Here is a 19,145-nt window from a genome sequence, read left to right on the forward strand (position 1 = left end):
TTTTCTAAATTCCTGTTTTGAGTAGTTTTAAACCAATCGACGAGGCATGCATTTGTTTTCTCGAAACATCTCATCCTTATCAAAATTCAAGATATATGAGATGTAAACGTAAGTTACTTGTAATGAATGCAAACGATAGAGGCAAAAAATCTGTTCTAATTGTATATAATTAGTCAGTGATTTTCATTTTACATGAATCAATAAGAGTTGTGAGTATCATTCTTGTTTCAGTACATAGGATCCCTTTTGAAATACGAACTTTTCAAACTCTTTTGCCAACAATTACGACTTAATTAATTCGTTCAAATCTCCTCTTATATATGATTCAAATCTATTACTTGAGGTATTTAAATCTATTACCTAAACACAAGTTGAGTACCACGTATGAGGGAGATTTGGACGTTTTAGCCGGGGGTTAAACATGTCAAAGAACACTGAACAGAAGGTAAAATGGTTTTTTTAGGGAGGGCCCAGACGCTATGTTCCGGTCCACGCGTGTGTTTCTGATCCGTAGAAAATCCGTGGTGAAGCCTCCTCATCATGATTGCATTATCTCAGTATTGTCCACACGTGATGCAACTGGGACCCCGGGGTCCAGCCTTTTCTGCGCTTTTAATGTTAGGTTCAGAACCTGACAACGTCACTGACTCCTTGACTTAAATCCCGGAAAGTCCGATCGGATCCACAGCCACCTCCTCACCGGGCTTTTCCCGTTCGCGGGACCCACGTCAACTAGCGATTGAATGGGTCCGCGATGAACATTCCGGGACCGAGCACGAGGCGACATGTCGGTCCCGTTCTTTTTTTAATTGACAGATAGTAATTTTTGTAGTCAATACCGGTGCCGTGGAAACGAAGATACCTGGCACTCGCTCTGGACTGCCATTTCGTTTCCAAAGAGCGAAGTCGGCAAAAGAGGCTGCCACGTGAGCTAATTGTGAAGGGTAGATTAGTCCATTCCCTCGCGGGGATTATCTTCACTTCACTCTAACCCTGGGTTATTGTGGTAGGTGTTTTGACCAGTCGGGTTTGGTGGGCGTTGCTTCGTTCATTGCCTCGACATAAAAACCGGCTCGACTCCTTCCCTCTCTCTCATAAGAACACGCCTACTTTTCTGACAAATTCCGTATCCAAAGAACGCTTCCCCGACGTAGCCGGAGATCGACTTCCCTCTTTCCACCGCCCTATCTACGATCGTAGACTCCCGGTCCGAGCTGCCGCCGCCGCCGGTGAGTTTTCGGGCGATTCTCCCCCAGGTGTCAATCGATCGCTGCCTAATTCTCTCTCCCGGTGCCGGATTGGGAGTGGTCATGCAGTCCGGTTCCATGAAGATCTCTCCCATGGATCTCATGTCGGCTATTATCAAAGGAAAATTTGATCCGGCTAGTATCGCGTCCGACTCTGGGGCGGCTATCTTCGTGGAGAATCGGGAGTTTTTTATGATCTTGACGACGTCGATTGCGGTCTTCATCGGCTGCATAGTCATCCTCGTGTGGCGGAGATCCAGCGGGCAGAAATCGAGCAAGGTACAGGATCTTCCTAAGCAGTTGATTGTAAAGGAGGCCGAGCCGGAGGCTGACGATGGAAAGAAAAAGGTGACCATCTTCTTCGGCACGCAGACTGGGACAGCTGAGGGATTCGCTAAGGTTCGACTTTAGTTTCTGTTGCTTTTTGTTATTCGAATCTGTTCGTATTTTTCTTTTGACTTTATGAAATTCCGTTTCAACTTTTTGTTGTTTTTACTTCACTTTAGGCAATTGCGGAGGAGGCGAGAGCGCGGTACGATAAAGCGACTTTTAGGGTCGTGGATCTGGTAACTAGACTTTGTCAACAATTCAGAACATCAGTTGCCAACTCTTCTTCGATTTGGTAGTTAACGGTTATGTTCTGGTTGATTGTCTTTCCTTAGGATGATTATGCCGCAGATGATGACGAATATGAGGAAAAGATGAAAAAGGAAACTTTGGCATTTTTCTTCTTGGCAACGTAAGACAACAGCACTTCAAATTATTTCCTTTTTCCAATCCTTCCTCGGCTTTTGCGGTTTTCTTCCTTCTTCGATTGCAGCTTTCTCTTATGTTTGGCTATTCTTGAATGGTGTTTTGTGTAGATATGGAGACGGTGAGCCAACTGATAATGCAGCCACGTTTTATAAATGGTTTACTGAGGTATTTTCGAGAAATATCAATTTTAGTGTTCAGTTTTATTTGTTTTGTTCAGTGTGTCTGAATAAAGTTGCACTATCGCAAATTTTCAGGAAAAAGATAAGGGGAACTGTCTCCAGAACCTCCAATACGGTGTATTTGGCTTGGGTAACCGCCAGTATGAGCATTTCAATAAGGTCTGATGGAAATAAAAAACGCTGTAGTTTTTACCTTTCTTGATATTTGTGAGGTTGCTGATGGCTGTTTTTTTTTGTTCTGTTCGGGGTGTAGATTGCAAAGGTTGTCGATGAGCTTCTTGCTGAACAAGGTAGGATTGTGGCTTAGTCTTCCTCCAATCAGAATTTTGTGCATCGAGATCGTACATTTAAAATGTTGGCCGTAATGATCATGCTTACTTTGTCTTCTGTATGTAAGGTCTGTTCGTTTAACACTGCACTGATCTGACTGGCCTCTGTCGTATGACATGGGTGGCTTTAGTCTCTTTATTCTCGTTGCTTATTCTGTGAAAAGTACCCTCCCTTTGTCTGTTGTTTTAAGAGATTTAAGTATTTAGTTGAGTCTGGTGGTGTTTTTGCTTAGCCGAGATATATTATCAGCATATTTGATGCTTAAGAATTGTTAGTGACACCTCTCTGCTAGATTTTTCTTTGGAAAGTCTTGTCTGTGGTGATTTTGCTACATCATATATGGTTTCTTGCATATTGATGTCAAGGTGATGCATGTTTTTCTTTCCCTGTATGAACTTGTGAACATAGTGTGGTCCATGACGTATGAGTGCTACTTTCTAGCTGGGGAGACTGAAAGAAACTGGTTCAATTCATGAAGGCTCTATCTAGATTTGCATTCTTGTCTTAAAAATTAACCAAAATATAACTTTATGTAAGCTACCCCACCCTTCAATTCAATTGAGCTTGTGGATGGATCCATTGGCAGTATATAAAGATCATTAGTTGAAACTTTTCTGGATGTCATTAGCCTTTCTTTTTTATAGTGTTGATATTATCATCCCACAGCTTCAATTAGTACTTATGTCATTCTTCTGTACTCTTCTTGACATTTTAGGTGCAAAGCGTATTGTACCCGTGGGTCTCGGTGACGATGACCAATGTATTGAAGATGACTTTACTGCATGGTATGAAGGTTTAAATTTCTGATTTGACTTGTCCCACGACTGCTTTCTATTATTAGATATTTTACAGTCCTTAACTTAGATGGGTCTAATATTCTGATTAAATTATTTAAAATAACTCATACCAGTTTTTTGTTTCACTTTTTCAGGCGGGAACAAGTGTGGCCTGAGTTAGATCTGTTGCTTCGTGATGAAGATGATACTTCAGGGGCTTCTACTCCTTACACTGCTGCTATCCCAGAATATAGGGTTGTGTTCTATGAGTCTGAAGATGCGTCTGTTCAGGGAAAGTCAAGTTATGCAAATGGCCATGCAAATGGCTTTATGGTGCATGATATTCACAATCCATGCAGGTAAATAGTTGGAAGTAGTACCCAGTTGATCGTAAATAATCTAATCTCACATTCTTTTTCCTTATCATAGACTGAATTTTTGGTCTCTTCCTTAGGGCTAAAGTGGCTGTAAGGAGGGAGCTTCACAGCCTGCTCTCAGATCGCTCTTGCATCCATCTGGAATTTGACATCTCTGGCACAGGACTTAAGTAAGTTCATTGAATTTCTTTGAACTAACTTCACTCTAGTGCAGTTGCAGATGTAGCTTCTAGGTAGTATAACTTCATCACATCAACCATTAAATGTACTTGTTATCTGAGAAGTACTTAAGTCTAAAATTCAGTGTGAGCATTAAAATAGCACTTTATCTGGTTTTTTATGTAATGTTCCAAAGGCTGTTCTTCCCATTCTCTCTCTTTCTATATTATATGTTCGTGCTCTCTCTCTCTCTCAGTGAAATGAACTTTTCAAAGAACATTGATTAGTTGCTGGAAATCATGGTTGAATGCTTTCATCTACTGGGAGGGTTAAAAGATGTCCGTGGTTGACAATTCCAACCAATATTAGCATAAGTAATTAGAACTTAATCTGTTAATTCCCTTGTTGAGTTCCTTCCCTTCTTGTATGGGTTCTTTTGAAAAAAAAAAACTGGTTCTTCTTGGTTGCACAGTTGCTTTCAATTTGTCCCACTTATTGATTGATGTCGGTCCCTTTTTCTCAGGTATGAAACAGGGGATCATGTCGGTGTGTATGCTGAGAATGACGTTGAAACTGTGGAGGAGGCTGAAAGGCTACTGGGTTTGTCAGCAGATACATTCTTTTCCATCCATACTGACAAAGAGGATGGGACACCAATTACTGGAAGCTCTTTGCCGCCTCCTTTTTCATCTCCTTGCACCTTAAGAACTGCACTTGCCAAATATGCTGATCTTCTGAATTCTCCTAAAAAGGTTAGTCCATCACTGGTAAAGATCATTCACTTCCATATTGTGTAAAATTCTTTCAGATTAAGTAATTTATTAATGACATACTTAAATTATGTTCCACTGTTTCTATGTTATTTCAGGCTGCACTTGTTGCATTGGCTGCTCATGCTTCTGAACCAACTGAGGCTGAACGGCTGAGGTTTCTTGCTTCACCTGCTGGGAAGGTATTGTTTTGGAAGCTCCTTTTGCAGAATTCTGCAGGACATTCTGAATGTACATGTTTCTGATGGAAGTCTGTCCTGTGCAGGACGAATATTCTCAATGGGTAGTTGCGAGCCAGAGAAGCCTCCTTGAAGTCATGGCGGAATTTCCTTCTGCCAAGCCCCCACTGGGCGTGTTCTTTGCAGCAGTTGCTCCTCGTTTGCAACCAAGATACTACTCCATATCTTCTTCTCCAAAGTGAGCTCTATTCTATATTTAAATAATTTATCGTTGCACTGTACATTTTCTTTTTTATTAATTGGAATTTTTTTGTACTACAGAATTGCACCTTCTAGAATTCATGTCACTTGTGCCTTGGCATATGGCCCCACACCTACTGGAAGGATTCACAAAGGTGTTTGCTCAACCTGGATGAAGGTACTCTACTACAATAGGAGAAAGACCAAAAAATAGTAATTGTGCTTCAATGGGGCTCATCTGAGGTTCTAGGATTTGCTTTTCCCGGAATTCTTAAGAAGTTGAAAAATGTTGGATTCATCTTGTTCAATTTTTTTATATGACTGCCAGAAAATGTTACAAAATCAACTTTATCTTTTCACTATTCTTGATAAAAATTATCTTTTTGCAGAACTCCATGCCTTTGGAGGAATGCACTGATTGCAGCTCAGCCCTCACTTTTGTGAGGCAATCAAACTTTAAACTCCCCACTGATGCTTCAACTCCAATTATCATGATTGGTCCTGGAACAGGTTTAGCACCCTTCAGGGGGTTCTTGCAGGTTCGTAAGTTGTTTCTAGTCTCACTTCTTTTCTCCTATCGAGGTGATGATTTTGATCGTGGAGACATTTTATATTCACTTTTCAGGAAAGATTAGCTCTAAAAGAAGTTGGTGTTAATCTTGGGCCGGCTGTCCTCTTCTTTGGGTGTAGAAACCGCAAAATGGTAAATATAAGATGAGCTTCTTTCTTTGGCTTTAGAAAGGTGTGCTTCTTCACTGGAAAATTTGGTCTAACCTTCGTTGTTTTCAGGATTTCATCTATGAAGACGAGCTCAATGGCTTTGTTGAGTCAGGGGTGATCTCTGAGCTAATTGTTGCTTTTTCACGTGAGGGGCCAACTAAAGAATACGTTCAGCACAAGATGGCTGAGAAGGTGGGCTAAACCTAGCCAACCCTTCTAAAGGCAGCAAAGAAAATTAACTTCTGTTTGTAGTGATTGACTCTGATATTACTTCGTCTGTCTGCAGGCATCAGACATCTGGAATACGATTTCTCAGGGTGGTTATATTTATGTCTGTGGTGATGCCAAAGGCATGGCCAGGGATGTCCATCGGGTTCTCCACACCATAGTCCAGGAACAGGTATTTAGATCAATAAATTATTTTATTTTACTTTTTTGTTTTAATGGCTATTTTTTGCCAGTCCAACGAATGGCATGGTAAATTATGTGTTTGATGCGTTGCAATTTGTGGATTATTATTTTCTGAAATGATCACATATAGTGTTCGTTTGTCAAGAAATTAACTTTAACCAGGGTTTGTTTATTTTTCTGAAATAGACTCTGGATCCAACTTAGACACATGAAAATCTGAGTTCGATCTGGACTAGCCGGCCTGGTGGCTGGACTTGAGCGAGTTGAAGGGGACTTGGCTGAACCAGGAGTCCCAGCCTTCGACTCGGCTTGCCCAGTCCCAAATCTGACCCGACTCGTCTAAATCATGAGTTGATTTGACTGAGTCAGAAAACCTGAAAAAATATAGTTAGAATTGTGTCCTACAAGAATGAAAACCATGGTATTTTGAAAGAAAGTAATTATTTCTGTACAACTGCTTGAAACATGAGATTGGAAGTTGTGTATTATCCGTGCTTTAAGTGGTCAACTGTGTCGCAGGGTTCACTCGATGGGTCCAAGGCTGAGAGTATGGTAAAGAGTCTCCAAATGGATGGGAGGTATCTTCGCGATGTTTGGTGATTATCTGCTCTTCGACAGCATTTCTATATAAAGGGTGGTCTGTTGACCGTTGGTGCGTGGTTATATTGACGCTGCACCAACTATAAGCAAAGCGTATGTGCAAGGCCTCCTGAAATCCCCAAATTGGGGTTCAGTACTGCGATATGCCTTTGCTCCGTCTCTCATCACCATAAGGAGCAGTGGGTTTTGTTGTCGTTGTCATTGTATTGAAGAGATCTGTGATTCTTTCATCTCTCTAACAAGGATTTTTGTTGTGTATTTATATGTTTTAAAAGTTAAATCTTCATGCATAAGATAGATAGAATCTGGGATACGAGGCCGACCACTGGGAAGGGTGGCTTCAATTATTGTACAAGCCTGTGAAATCTGTAGCTGTAGAGAGTGATTTTATCAGTGGACGGAAAAACTGTAGACCTGCACGGAGGAAAATATTATTTATTTGTTAAACGATCTTCATAATTATGTGATTCATTGGTGCAGAGCAGCAAGGGGTTTTGAAACCCTATGAGACAAGGTGATCTGAACAACTCGTTCTCTTATGCGGTGTAATGGGTTTAATTCACTTCTTTAAATAAATGAAAATGACTAATCGACTTGACATTCTCTTTGTTCTCCCCTTCCCTATCTTTGTCTCAATCTGTTTGGACCAGAGCTTGTAAGTAACCAAATAATTGACAAACTGACACTGCTAGAGAATGTAAAAACTTGACTGGATTAGTCCCACATCACGTACGACTACATGTAGAACTCCCGTTGAAGTTTTGTAACTCAAAAAGTCATGCCCGAGTAATAGTTCTCAAATTCCTCCAATTTTATTCCCAAAGCCTCGTCTACTTAGTCGACTAACCATCTAATTTTCTTCCGAGACGGTAACGTCTGCGTTGTTGACACGAAGGTGGAGTTGGCATTTATGGTTCCAAAAGGCTTTCAGTGAAGTATATTCATTTTGGACAACCCCAGCTCTAGTGGAGTTCGTTAGTTCAGTTTCAGTAGCCAGTCAATTCGAAGTTGTGCGTTTCAACAATCTGAAATTCTGGGCTAATCCTTAACACGCCCTGTCTTTAGGCACGAAGTCGATGCCACTGGGACGTTCCAATGCCAGTTGATTATAGCATAAAAATGCATAATATTTGTTTTAAGAAGAAAGGGTTCGGTAGTTATCAGACTGCTATGAGGACCAAGGTCTGGAAAATGGTTACGTTTCAGAGCAAGGAAACAAGGAGAATTTTGTGCTTCTGCTTCCTTTACGTATGTGAATTGGGACATGGATAGGGGGTTAGGTCTGAAGCAGATCAGTAGAGGCAGGAAGTCGTTCGTGTTGTAACCTGTACAAGTAAAATTTTGTGGAAGAAGTAAAAAAAGATAGACAAAGTGCGCATCCAGGGAATCGAACCCTGGTCAGTACCGTGGGAGGGTACTATGATACCACTACACCAGATGCGCATTTGTTTCTCTCTGCCCATTCTTATTCTAAAGTTAGATACCTGATGTGATTATCTACCAAGCTTTTAAAATTTTTTTTTAGCTAGTGCAGTTTTCCCAGTTATCCTTCTTCTTTGTTTTTGATAAGCAAACAAATGTAATCCTAGATTAAAACAAGAGCTATTAAAAAAAAAAGAGGAGCTATCTATCATAAGGAGACAAAAGGATTTACAAATATAATGGATATATGCATTACCTTGATAAGTACCTTTCAATTTATATTTTTCACCATAAGTTTTTATTTATCAAATGCATTTATATTTTATTTTTATTTACACATTAAATGTTGAAATTTTAATTTGACACTCAATTCCCCCTCTTAAGCCAACAATAGATATTATTTACCCCTTCAAAAAATAGTTACCAAGAATAAGGCTTCCATTTAGTAGGCATTTATATCTATTTCAGATACTTAAATCGCAGGAACTAGAGAGGTCTTAACAATTTCACCTATTGCTTGAACTTCCAATCTTCAATGGCTCCGACAAATCTAGCGACTAGCGATGGAAGTATTCAAGTAACTTATCTCAACTCCCAATTTTCCCTTGTATGTTAATACCCACCTCTAGCATCTCAAAGGGTCTTTATCAGAAAATTATGCTTTTGCTGAAGCTTCATCAAAGAGAAGATTGATTTTTTACTTAGGCTCAGACATCTATGTAATGCAGTATTTGATAATTGTCGTAGCCAAGCAGACAAGGCCCTCTCTATAGAAGAAGTTGGTCAAAGCCAGAACTAGATTCTAAACTCTGGCAAGAAACAGCTACAGAAGTTTCTTGCGTATACTCCATTAAAGGTCAGGCTCACCACCCGTTGTGGAATTTGGGAGCACTTTGCATGTAGAGTTCTAGTTCTACACCACATCCTGCTAAGAAGAACACAATTAGCAGCATTCATTTCTCTTCTCTCATTTGGCTGGGGAATGAACAGATCGCCGTCAAGATCATGAATAAAATAGCTAATGTTATATAGGCTGCTAAATAGAGCAACCTCTAAAATATAGTACAATTGACAGACGCACCGCACGCACCCCCTTATATAAAGTAAAACCGAATATAAGAAGATGACCAGAAGACCACACTGTTCCTTTCCAAAAGGCAGTACGAAACAAGATTTTCTCACACAGATGAAACAGCAAACATCTGCCTTCTTTAGATGTGAACAACACGAGCCTTATACATGCAAATGTACGCCATATGCCAATCACCTAAATCAAATATGTTGCTTATGTCAACAGATCTGAATAGACTTACCTTCAAAAACTTAATCATGTTTAATGCAAAAATGGAATCATACCTCCTCCTGATAGCTTCGTTATGTCCTCTTCCCTTTGGGGAACGGGATGGTCATCGTCAAACTCAATCCACTTCCCTGTAACAAAATCCCCACTTAGTGTCCGAGAAGAAACAGAAAAATAGTAGAATGAAACAGTAAGTAACTGACCATTTTCTTGTTTTACCCAGCCAACATAATGTCCAGAGTCTGCACTTCGACCCTTGTGGGTTAGTACAGCCACCAAGTCATAAATTCCAGTTAGGTGAGGTTGTTTTCCAGACGATGCTGCATATAAAAAATAAAAAAATAAGACAACTTTTCAGAAAATGCACCTGTAAACAGCTCATAAGTAATTAAATTGTTTTTTTTGGAAAAATGATAAGAATATACTTTAAAGTTGTTATGACAAATGATAAGAATTGTCAATATGAAATAGGTGACAAGCAAAACCTCCCCTCATTCTTCAACCTTTTTCTTTTCTTTTAAGGTAAATCTGCAAAGTATTTCATACATGTAGAGAGAAAGATCTACTAAGTGAATTCCCTATTCATAATTTCTTCAGGATAGACCCAACTACGTTTCTTGCTTTTGATAACCCCTTTTCAACAATTAAAGGAAATGAATCATGCCCCCCCTGATCAAGTATCTTGTATGACAGATCCATGGGTAAGTTTATTTTATATCAAAGTTCTATCAATATATCGGTATAGCATAAAACTGGATGTTCCCACAGCTTTCAAGTCGTTAGCACCACCAGTATGTGTTTCCAGCCCCACTACTGAGTGATGAAGAATACTATTCACATGGTCCCGAATGTAACTGGAATTAGAAGTACAATGATCCTCTTGCAATCCAATCTCTTTCTGACTGAATACCAGTGAGTTGGTTTACTCCTTAGACAGTCAGAAGAAAATGAAAAAGTAAATAATGGCATATCAATAGATTAAGAGGATCACTTCACCTGCTTCAGTAGCAACAGTAGATGGTTCAGCATTTTCTTTTGAAGATCCCTTCAGGAATAAGCAACAAAAACACATCACATAAAATACCAATTAAATGTATCAAGTACTGAACAGCAACCGAATTATAAGAACAGTAGGGAATGCACTTAATACTATTGTTCATCACAGTATTTCTCTACTCACACAGAAATTCCTATCTTTGAGGTCTGTCTTTTAGATAAGGACCAAATCTCCTCTTTTCCTTAGTAATATTGTTCATCCTGTTGTACTACTATAAGAGAGTTTGCAACCGTCTAAGTGCCCTTTTTAGTATAGAGGGGTAGATCATATGCAAAGCCATACCTGATATTACTTTCTTGCCATTGGTATTGTTGGAATAAGATAAAGCAAGTGTAACAAAGGAAACGAGTTAAGCTATATAACCAACTCTATTTTGGCTTATATTGGCTGAAATGAGATTCTCAAATGATACAAGAGAACTAGATTCCCACTTGATACTCGAGATTCTGACTTGATCAAGAAAGATTTGTTTGCCAGTGCAACCCACCCACTGAGTAAACTCACAGGCTTACCATTGTATGATTCTTTCTCTTAAGCTAGATTCCTCTGCCCCACATTAGATGCTCAATTAAGGACCACAAATACAATTAAGCAAGTCAAACAATCTCATACAGCAATGATCAAATAATGGCCAGAATTTCCTATGTTGAAAAGCTTTTCACAGTGAACAACTCTATGCCTGTTAGCTTTCTTTCAACAGAAAGGTATATTGGTGGAAGAAATAAACATGGTTCATTGTTGATGGTTTCATCTATGCATGAGGGCTACCACTGGTTCCACATTTATTTGTTTTCAATTGTCATGAAAAGAAAATATATCTACAGTTGACTATAACTTCAAAGACATGCAAACCAACTTTTAACTGTTGACATTTGTCTACAACAGGTGGCTATTTACTTATTTTGTCTCACCCATGCAATTTAGTTGGATAAAATCATTCAGACAGCCAATATCTCTCTAAATGCAACTATGCAGAACATAGGCATGTATCAGAAGATGAGCTTAGATGGATAACTTTCTGTACCTCTGGTTCTTGTAACTTCACATTGTTTTCCTGCGAAGCATTATTCTTGTCACCGACTTTTAACCCAAGCTTGGCATTTTCTTCATCTCTTAGGGCCTTTTGGAAGGTCACAGAAACCAAAAGAACAAAGTTCCAGAAAGACATTATTTTCTTTCAAAAAATGGTATTGTTAAAACAAGACGTTTATACAATGAAGCTGCTGTACCTTGCGAGGAGCCTGCAATTTTTCACGAAGTTCATCTGAACAAAAATCATAAACATCCAACTCCAAGGGATAATCTACTTTCTGGAATTAAAAAATAAAAGGAAATAGATTTTAGTATATGTTATTCCATGAAATGGTTAACACAAAGATATCTTAAGCATATAAGGATGTATGATCGCAGGTATTTAGTGGAACATTCTCATGAGAACATTATAGCAGTCATTATCTGAATGAACTATCTTACCCGCAGAATTTTTGCCTTCTGATTTGACTCCCTTTTCCAAAAGAAGCGAACAAATTGAACAGTCAAATACCTGCAAAAAGATGGTAAAAGAGAGAACTTAAGGAATATTAGGAAAAAGACAAAGCCAAAATGAACAGAGAAAAGAAAACACTCATATTGCAAACACAGCACTATTATATTTGCCTGGGTAATGAACTGATACGTGACTCCTTCAAATAAACTGCACTGCGGCCCAAAGAAGGAGACACCTTCTCTAGTTCTGATCTTAGGCCCTGCATACATATATCAGAATATATCAGCGATGGGACCAGGCTACATTTGAAATCCTCCATGTCGTATGATGAATCAAATAAAGAAATTAACCAAAAAGAAGTTTGAATGACAGGCACATATGCATAAATCTAGAAAAAAACAAATGTGAACCTAACATGTCAGGTTTAAATATTTGTGACTAGACAGCTTTATTTTCTCAAAACAACACATACATGTTTTAGACCTTCATGCAAATGATTGACTTCGTGTGATATATGGCATTTGAGAGAGTAAACTGATTCTGTCTCTGAACTTTCCTCGCCGCTTTCAGCACAATGTATCCTGGCAAATAAACTCTTACTTGGCAACAGCAATCATAGAATACATAAATAAACATGCATAAAGCTGCATTCTGTAAGTCTCAACTCTCAGCATACTTTGGGCTAATTCTCTCAACTTACAGCATACTTTTTCCGGCCAATTCAAAGGGCATTAAGCAATGCCCGGCAATATCAAGTACACAGTCTGATAAAGATACCTGCTGACAAGTTCGATTGCAAAGAGAGACTTCACTGCATCAGCACCTTCCCTACACAAATTAAAAGTTGGCCATCGGTTATCTGAAAAGCTTGCAATGGAGCCATATCAAAACAACAGGGAAAACCATGGTGAGCTCTGCCTATCAACATCTTGGATGTGACTATCTCATTTATTATTTGCAATTAATAAGTTATTCAAACTTTAAAATATAAAAATCATGGCAAAGTGAACAATCCTAGCTATAACTAGTTTTATTGTAACAATACCTTTTATGACCTTTATCCTTTTTTAAAAAAAATATTTTATGACCTTCATTTCTTAGTGCGTGTATTTGCAGACTGGTATGGATAACCCAAAATGCTAGTCCAAAAATACAAATACCCTGATGTTTATGTGTGTAACAGACCAGTAGCATTAGCAATTTCCAAGTTCCATGTTCCATCTTCAGTTTCTTAGTCTACACCACAGACATTAGACCCGTCATGCTTCATACATTAGAGACTTGAGCACCCAAAATGCACAAGTGATGATTAATGATGGTAGTGGAGAGGAGAATGTTCTTGTGATATATGTGCACCATTTAAAATAAAACAAGGCTCTTCGGCATGGGTTAACCATTTTTAATGTCACTTAAGTGGAAAGTAAGGGACTCTAAAGTGGTGATCAGGTGGTGCTCTTCAGGGTCAGATCCTCCTTGGAGACATCGGCACTCCTTTCAAAGATTGTGGATATTTCCTCTTTTAGATTATTCTTAGATTCATATGGCAGACTCCTTGGAAAAGCAAGCTACTCTCTCACTGTAAAGGGAGCCCCCTTGCCTAGCCCATTGTACTTTTGTTTTGTGGCTTGTTCCTAGAATAAAATTCACCTTTCTTAAACAAACAAACAAAAAAAAAATCTCATACACGAAAATAACAAATCTCATTTTAGTACCGTTTATCAGTATTCAAGTAACACCTAGTCCATAATGGAGAAAATTTTTCTTGACTTTAATTGCCAAGTTATAAGATATAGAGGACGGCTGAATTTTGAAATAGGTAAGTAATTAAGATAGAAAAAAAAATCATAACAAAGAGCAACTTAGCAGTGAAACTAGTAGACAATAAAAATAATGGAGCAAGAGGAGAAAGATTGATCCAGTAGGGTTAGTCTCTGGTTACAGAGATAAGGATAATGAATTTTAACTGCCAGAACCAAAGCCTATAATGAGCAAAGCAAATTACCTTGATTCTGGTGACTTTAGGGACTGGGATAGTGTATACATAAGTTGTGTCCAACATTCTTCAGCGTCCTGCCAATTTTTAAAAAACAAAAACCTATATTAAGTAGAAGCAGAAACCACATAAATCAACCATCCCCCCAAAAACCACCACCACCACCAAAAAAAAAAAAGAAAACCATGAGACCTGAGCCCAAGACCATGCATAAACCCCTCCAATGTGGAAATGAGCCAAAGGAACATAAGCCAATTTTTTTATTTTCTCTTTTGAATGGTGAACTCAGCTTGCTTATTATGGGGGGGGGGGGGGAGTTGGAGGGGAATACACAAATAAATAAAAAGAAGGCACGAAACAAATAAACCTGTTGCATGAAGGCCCCATTATGCTGCTGGCCAAACTGGGGATACTTCTTCCGCAATACCTGGACAAAGGAGTGGAACCATCATACAAACACTTACAGTAGCATAACAGGACAGAAGACCGCCAGATAGAATACAAAGGACTGCATGATGGGGATAACTAATGTAAAAAGAGTTGAACAAGGACTAACCATCCAAAAATGCATTGGTGCAACAGGCTTTACATTTCGATCAAGCTCATTAAATAAATCCCGTGTGGCAACAGTCAAGAGATGTGAGGATTGATCTAATTCAGCACTCCTTCCAGAATGGGTATAACTGATTCCAAAGAATACGTGGCATAAAATAAATTGAACACTAGATAAATTGGACAATAACGGTAAAAAATAATGCCAAGTAAAATGTAGATAAAAGAAATGGGATAGAATTTACTTCAGCAAAGCTGACTTCAACTCTGGAACAGAATGCAGGCACTGGAGAGTAGAATTCATGTAGCAAGTATTACCAAGATTAAATAAACCAGCGGAGTGGCCCTGCAACAGAATTTATAAGCTTTATGATGATAAGACAATATCTCTTATATTAAGGTTAACCTAAAAAAGTAAGATAAAAATGACGTAATGAATAGTCAAGAAATCCATTATTTCCTCACTGAAACCCCAAATGGCACAAAGCAAAAAGATACGAGCTAAGATGACTGCTGGAATTCTTATTTCTTCCACCAATTGATGCCCATTGCAAAGGATACTTAACAGAAAACATTTTCAAAGAGACAAAATAACCCTATTAGTTATAATTTACAAGGCTAAAATATTATAAACTCTTAAATACGAAAATAACAGAAAAATCAATTAAAAAATACCCCAGGCAATTAGAGGTTTGGGACTCATTTCTTCTTCTTTTTCTTGTTGGGCTTGGATCTATCAAGTGTATTCAAGTACTCTTCAGCTTACTTCTCTATATTAAAAAATGTGACCCAAACAAAAATTTTCAGCATTTACAAGCTTCGCCAGTAATTAAACTTAATCGATTCATTTATGCACGATTCCAAAGTGAAAATATGTTAACATAAATTTCATAGTTCTCATGTACTTTCCAAAACAAGCAGTCAGAAAAGAATGATGCCTTTCCTAACAAGCTGAAGTTTAATCCTCAAATACAAATTATGTTTTTTCTGTGTCAACTGTTTGGAGCCCAATGCTACCTCACTTCTAAAATTACCTCCCACCCTGAAGGTATAAAAGAATAATCTCATACCTAACCAACTGAGACAATATGACACACATAAGTTTAAATAGTTGTCTTGCCACTGTTATTTTTTAGAAGGTCACCCAAGAATATGAGGCTGAACCCCAAACAAAAGATCCTTAAATAGCATCAGGATGGACCAATACTAATATAAACATCTTAAAGGGGACCAAAACATAGGGAGGCAGTAACTGCCAAGGCAGATGTATGAATTGAATGATATTCCAGCTTGAAACTTCAATCCGGGTCATGTGAAAACAAAGAGCTCACCACAGCCACAGCTTGTTCCTCTTCTGGTAGGTCCTCCATGAAAACAGGACCTTTCTCTGGAGCTTTAATAATTTCATCCGCAGTTCCCATCATCATCAATTTTTGACCCTAGACATTTGAGAGGAACTTATGGTAAACATAAACATAAATTGGCAGTCACGAATATCCAAATGAAAAATTACCCACCTCTTTCACTCCTATCGTAGACCAGTCTGCATCATCCTACATTGACCAGATAACAGAATCAGAAAAAAACAAATGAAGTAATCTTTATTCACACGCTAAAATACACTAGTCCAATACCTTCAGCAAACCACCTTTGACCATAATCTTTTGCCTTTCAGGGGGCACTCCAGTTAGATCATACAATTGACACTTGAAAACAAAAGGAGGCTGGCTTGTGTCAATTTCCACTGCTGGAAACAGTTCCTTTTGCCATTTCACGCTAACTGTACAATATCATAAAGATGGCATAAGATAATTTGTCAGACTGGGACAGATGAGCATGTCAACTTATCAAGTAGAACAACAATAAGCTTTATTTGACACCTACATTTGTTCTACCTCCAGATGTATTTTCATTTTTTCTTTTGAGCAGGGGAGTATTCCCTTGCCCGTGGTCCTCTTTCTTTGCTCTTAATATAATATTCCCACTATTCAAATAAAAAGTAGCATACATAGATTCTATCGATAAAAAAAAAAAATCCTTGATGCTTGTACGATTCACTAGAACATGGTTCAACCATCTAGTCTCATTTCTTGTCCATAATTCTAACAATGATAAAATTTTAACTTCTAGGGATGGCTATTTCACAGAGAAAGTAGATCACCTAGGGAAGGAGAAAGAGAAATATTCACTCCATGATGATTCAAATTTTTTACACACTTCCCTAAAAAAAAAAAAAAAAAAATCTCCCAGAGAATGTGCTTTATTTAGTTCATGTATGTAACAATAATTGTAAAAGAAAAAATGGGTGTACTTAACTTCTTATTTTAAAGCTGTGGTTGAGATGGAGGACGGCATCAGCCTACATCATCCCATTTAAACATGCTCTAGGGAAAGTGAAGTTCCGTTCTTTAAGATAGAAATCCACTTTCTCTCAGCTAACGTGAATTGCACCCAACCATTTCATGAACACTGACATATTTTAAGCATTTTTTTCTAGGAAATTCACTTTCCCTACCAGCTTTCCTTGTTCACAAACAGAAACATATGACAAAATTTAATGACCCACGTGACCCATAGATGGAATCAAATACTATTAGAATTATCATAGATGGAGAAAAATTAACTCCACTAAGACAACATTAATAATGTAAAGCAAGTTAAATCAAAATTATACAGTAAAGTTTTTTGGTTGATTATTCTATCCTTGTTTATAAAATATCAGGCCGAATACCATTGGAATTGCAAGTTGAATGGCTCGGCCAAAAGAAATAAAAGGAATATGTATTGCATGGGCAACTCTAACATAGCATAGAATTAATGCTTATTGATAATCCATAAAAGTTTCTACACAGAGACCCCCCGCCTCCCCACATACGTCCTTGTTGTGGAGAGAGTTATTTAGAAGTTCCTATAGATCCCCATATACTTACCTGTTGTAGAGAGAGTTATTTAGAAGTTCCTATAGATCCCCATATACTTACTTGTTGTGCAGACAATTATTTAGAAGTTCCTATAGATCTTGTTGTGACAAATATTTAGTAAGGTCCTATAGATCCCCGTATACTTACTTGTTGTGCAGACAAATATTTAGAAGCTCCCATTTTCTTCACAAAACGAGTAAGCAATAGTTTATCATATGGTATAATTCATTATATTTCAAAAAACAAAAAATACAGATATATAGATATATTAAAAAAACGCCAACTTTCAATAAGAAAGAAGAAAAGGAAACGCAAATTTGTGTTCTCCCCCATAGGAAACTAGTCCGGCCTATAAATAGTGCTTCTTGATAGATATAGAAGTTAGACACCGGCGGCCAACAGTCAAATATACAGAAAAGAATATAACAAAAATAAAATAAAAAACAAAACAAAAAAATACACTGGTGAAAAAAAATCAGATCAGAAACACAACATCAAAGAAATTCATTACTAAAACTTCGCAAATAGTTTTTGCATAAAAGAGAAATCAACAAAACGGGAGAACAACATGAAGGCAAATCAACACATTGAAAGCAAAGCGTTAACAACAAGAAAAATGAGAAAAGGGCATATGCATGCCAGTACGAAGATGTAAGCGCACGACTGACCTGTCGGCATATTATCACTGTTTCGCTCCACGCAGGTGAGGGAGTAAGGGTTGCTTGCACAAGGGGCGATGGATTTGGAGAAAGCGAGCGAATTGAGACTGAATAAATAGGCGGAGTGGTAGCTCGGTTAAAAACCCAAAGAAGCTGATACTCCGCCCGTCTACGGTCGATTAGATTGTTTGCCAGTGGTATTCCTGTAATTTGACGACGGGTCTGACCTTTCGAAGATTTGTACCCGGTGACCTTCAATCCGAACTTCCTCGTGGCCTGCAAATCAACCATTCGGACCGTAATTGCTGCAGAAATTAGTGCTTAGTGCCGTGCTTGGCCGGTGGAAAAGCGAAAGTAATTTACTTTTGTGTCCAGGGTAAACTATTTTTTTGTGTGAGAGAATGAAAAATTTATTAATAAAATATTATGATAGATTTAAGATAGTTTTATTTAACTTTTTAATTAATAAAATAAGATAAATAATTCAAATATTAAAATAATTAAATATAAAAAATAATATACTTAAACAAATATGATTACTTTTATAATGTCTAGATACTTAATCAAATTTTTACTTTTATAATATCTAATTATTACTCTTAAATTAGTAATTTAATAAACTATTAAAAGTCATTAATATAACAAACAAATAAATAAGGTATTTTATTAATAAAAATAAGATAATTTTTATTTAGTATAGATTAATACAATAATTATAAAATTAAAATTAAAATATTATTTAATTAATTATAAAAATAGAATACTTTAACAAAAACATTGACTCTAGATTCTTAATTATTACTCTTAAATCAGTAATTCAATATAATATTAAATAGTATAATATAAATATAATAAATAAATAAATATGATATTTTATTAATAAAATAATACGAATATTTACATTAAAATCCAACTGAATTACAGTTTAGGGTCTCCGAGGAGGAGATCTCCTAGGTTCCTGACGAGTCTTTTTATAAGACTGTCTTTTGGGATATCTCCTACTCTGGTGTG

General features: G+C 37.5%; 2 protein-coding genes and 1 non-coding gene across 3 annotated transcripts; 1 reads left to right on the forward strand and 2 right to left on the reverse strand.

The window, feature by feature from the left end:
• The first annotated feature begins 1,086 nt into the window (after positions 1 to 1,086).
• Positions 1,087 to 7,211, forward strand: LOC137947039 (NADPH--cytochrome P450 reductase-like). Its single transcript, XM_068793332.1, has 18 exons — positions 1,087 to 1,646; positions 1,754 to 1,813; positions 1,910 to 1,986; positions 2,111 to 2,168; positions 2,258 to 2,341; positions 2,436 to 2,472; positions 3,228 to 3,297; positions 3,444 to 3,647; positions 3,743 to 3,835; positions 4,348 to 4,576; positions 4,693 to 4,776; positions 4,860 to 5,011; positions 5,095 to 5,191; positions 5,403 to 5,552; positions 5,639 to 5,716; positions 5,803 to 5,925; positions 6,020 to 6,133; positions 6,664 to 7,211. The coding sequence occupies exons 1-18, from the start codon at positions 1,311 to 1,313 to the stop codon at positions 6,742 to 6,744; spliced, it is 2,127 nt and encodes a 708-aa protein (XP_068649433.1). The 5' UTR covers positions 1,087 to 1,310; the 3' UTR covers positions 6,745 to 7,211.
• Positions 7,212 to 8,116: 905 nt separating this feature from the next.
• On the reverse strand, positions 8,117 to 8,187 carry TRNAG-CCC (transfer RNA glycine (anticodon CCC)). Its single transcript has one exon. It is a non-coding gene; the product is annotated as a tRNA-Gly (tRNA).
• A 970-nt stretch (positions 8,188 to 9,157) lies between these two features.
• On the reverse strand, positions 9,158 to 18,283 carry LOC137946092 (ubiquitin carboxyl-terminal hydrolase 6-like). Its single transcript, XM_068792274.1, has 18 exons — positions 18,144 to 18,283; positions 16,189 to 16,334; positions 16,072 to 16,107; positions 15,886 to 15,993; positions 14,800 to 14,900; positions 14,559 to 14,685; positions 14,370 to 14,429; positions 14,012 to 14,079; positions 12,787 to 12,837; positions 12,482 to 12,590; positions 12,180 to 12,268; positions 11,997 to 12,066; positions 11,753 to 11,833; positions 11,548 to 11,643; positions 10,463 to 10,511; positions 9,670 to 9,786; positions 9,523 to 9,597; positions 9,158 to 9,433 (listed from the first exon to the last, which is right to left on the reverse strand). The coding sequence occupies exons 1-18, from the start codon at positions 18,151 to 18,153 to the stop codon at positions 9,378 to 9,380; spliced, it is 1,449 nt and encodes a 482-aa protein (XP_068648375.1). The 5' UTR covers positions 18,154 to 18,283; the 3' UTR covers positions 9,158 to 9,377.
• Between the last annotated feature and the right edge of the window lie 862 nt (positions 18,284 to 19,145).

This window comes from Aristolochia californica, unplaced genomic scaffold (genome assembly GCF_029961685.1).
Source record: "Aristolochia californica isolate CCGP_79_NKW_82.1479 unplaced genomic scaffold, dmAriCali1.0.hap1 SCAF_12, whole genome shotgun sequence".
NCBI lineage: Eukaryota > Viridiplantae > Streptophyta > Magnoliopsida > Piperales > Aristolochiaceae > Aristolochia > Aristolochia californica.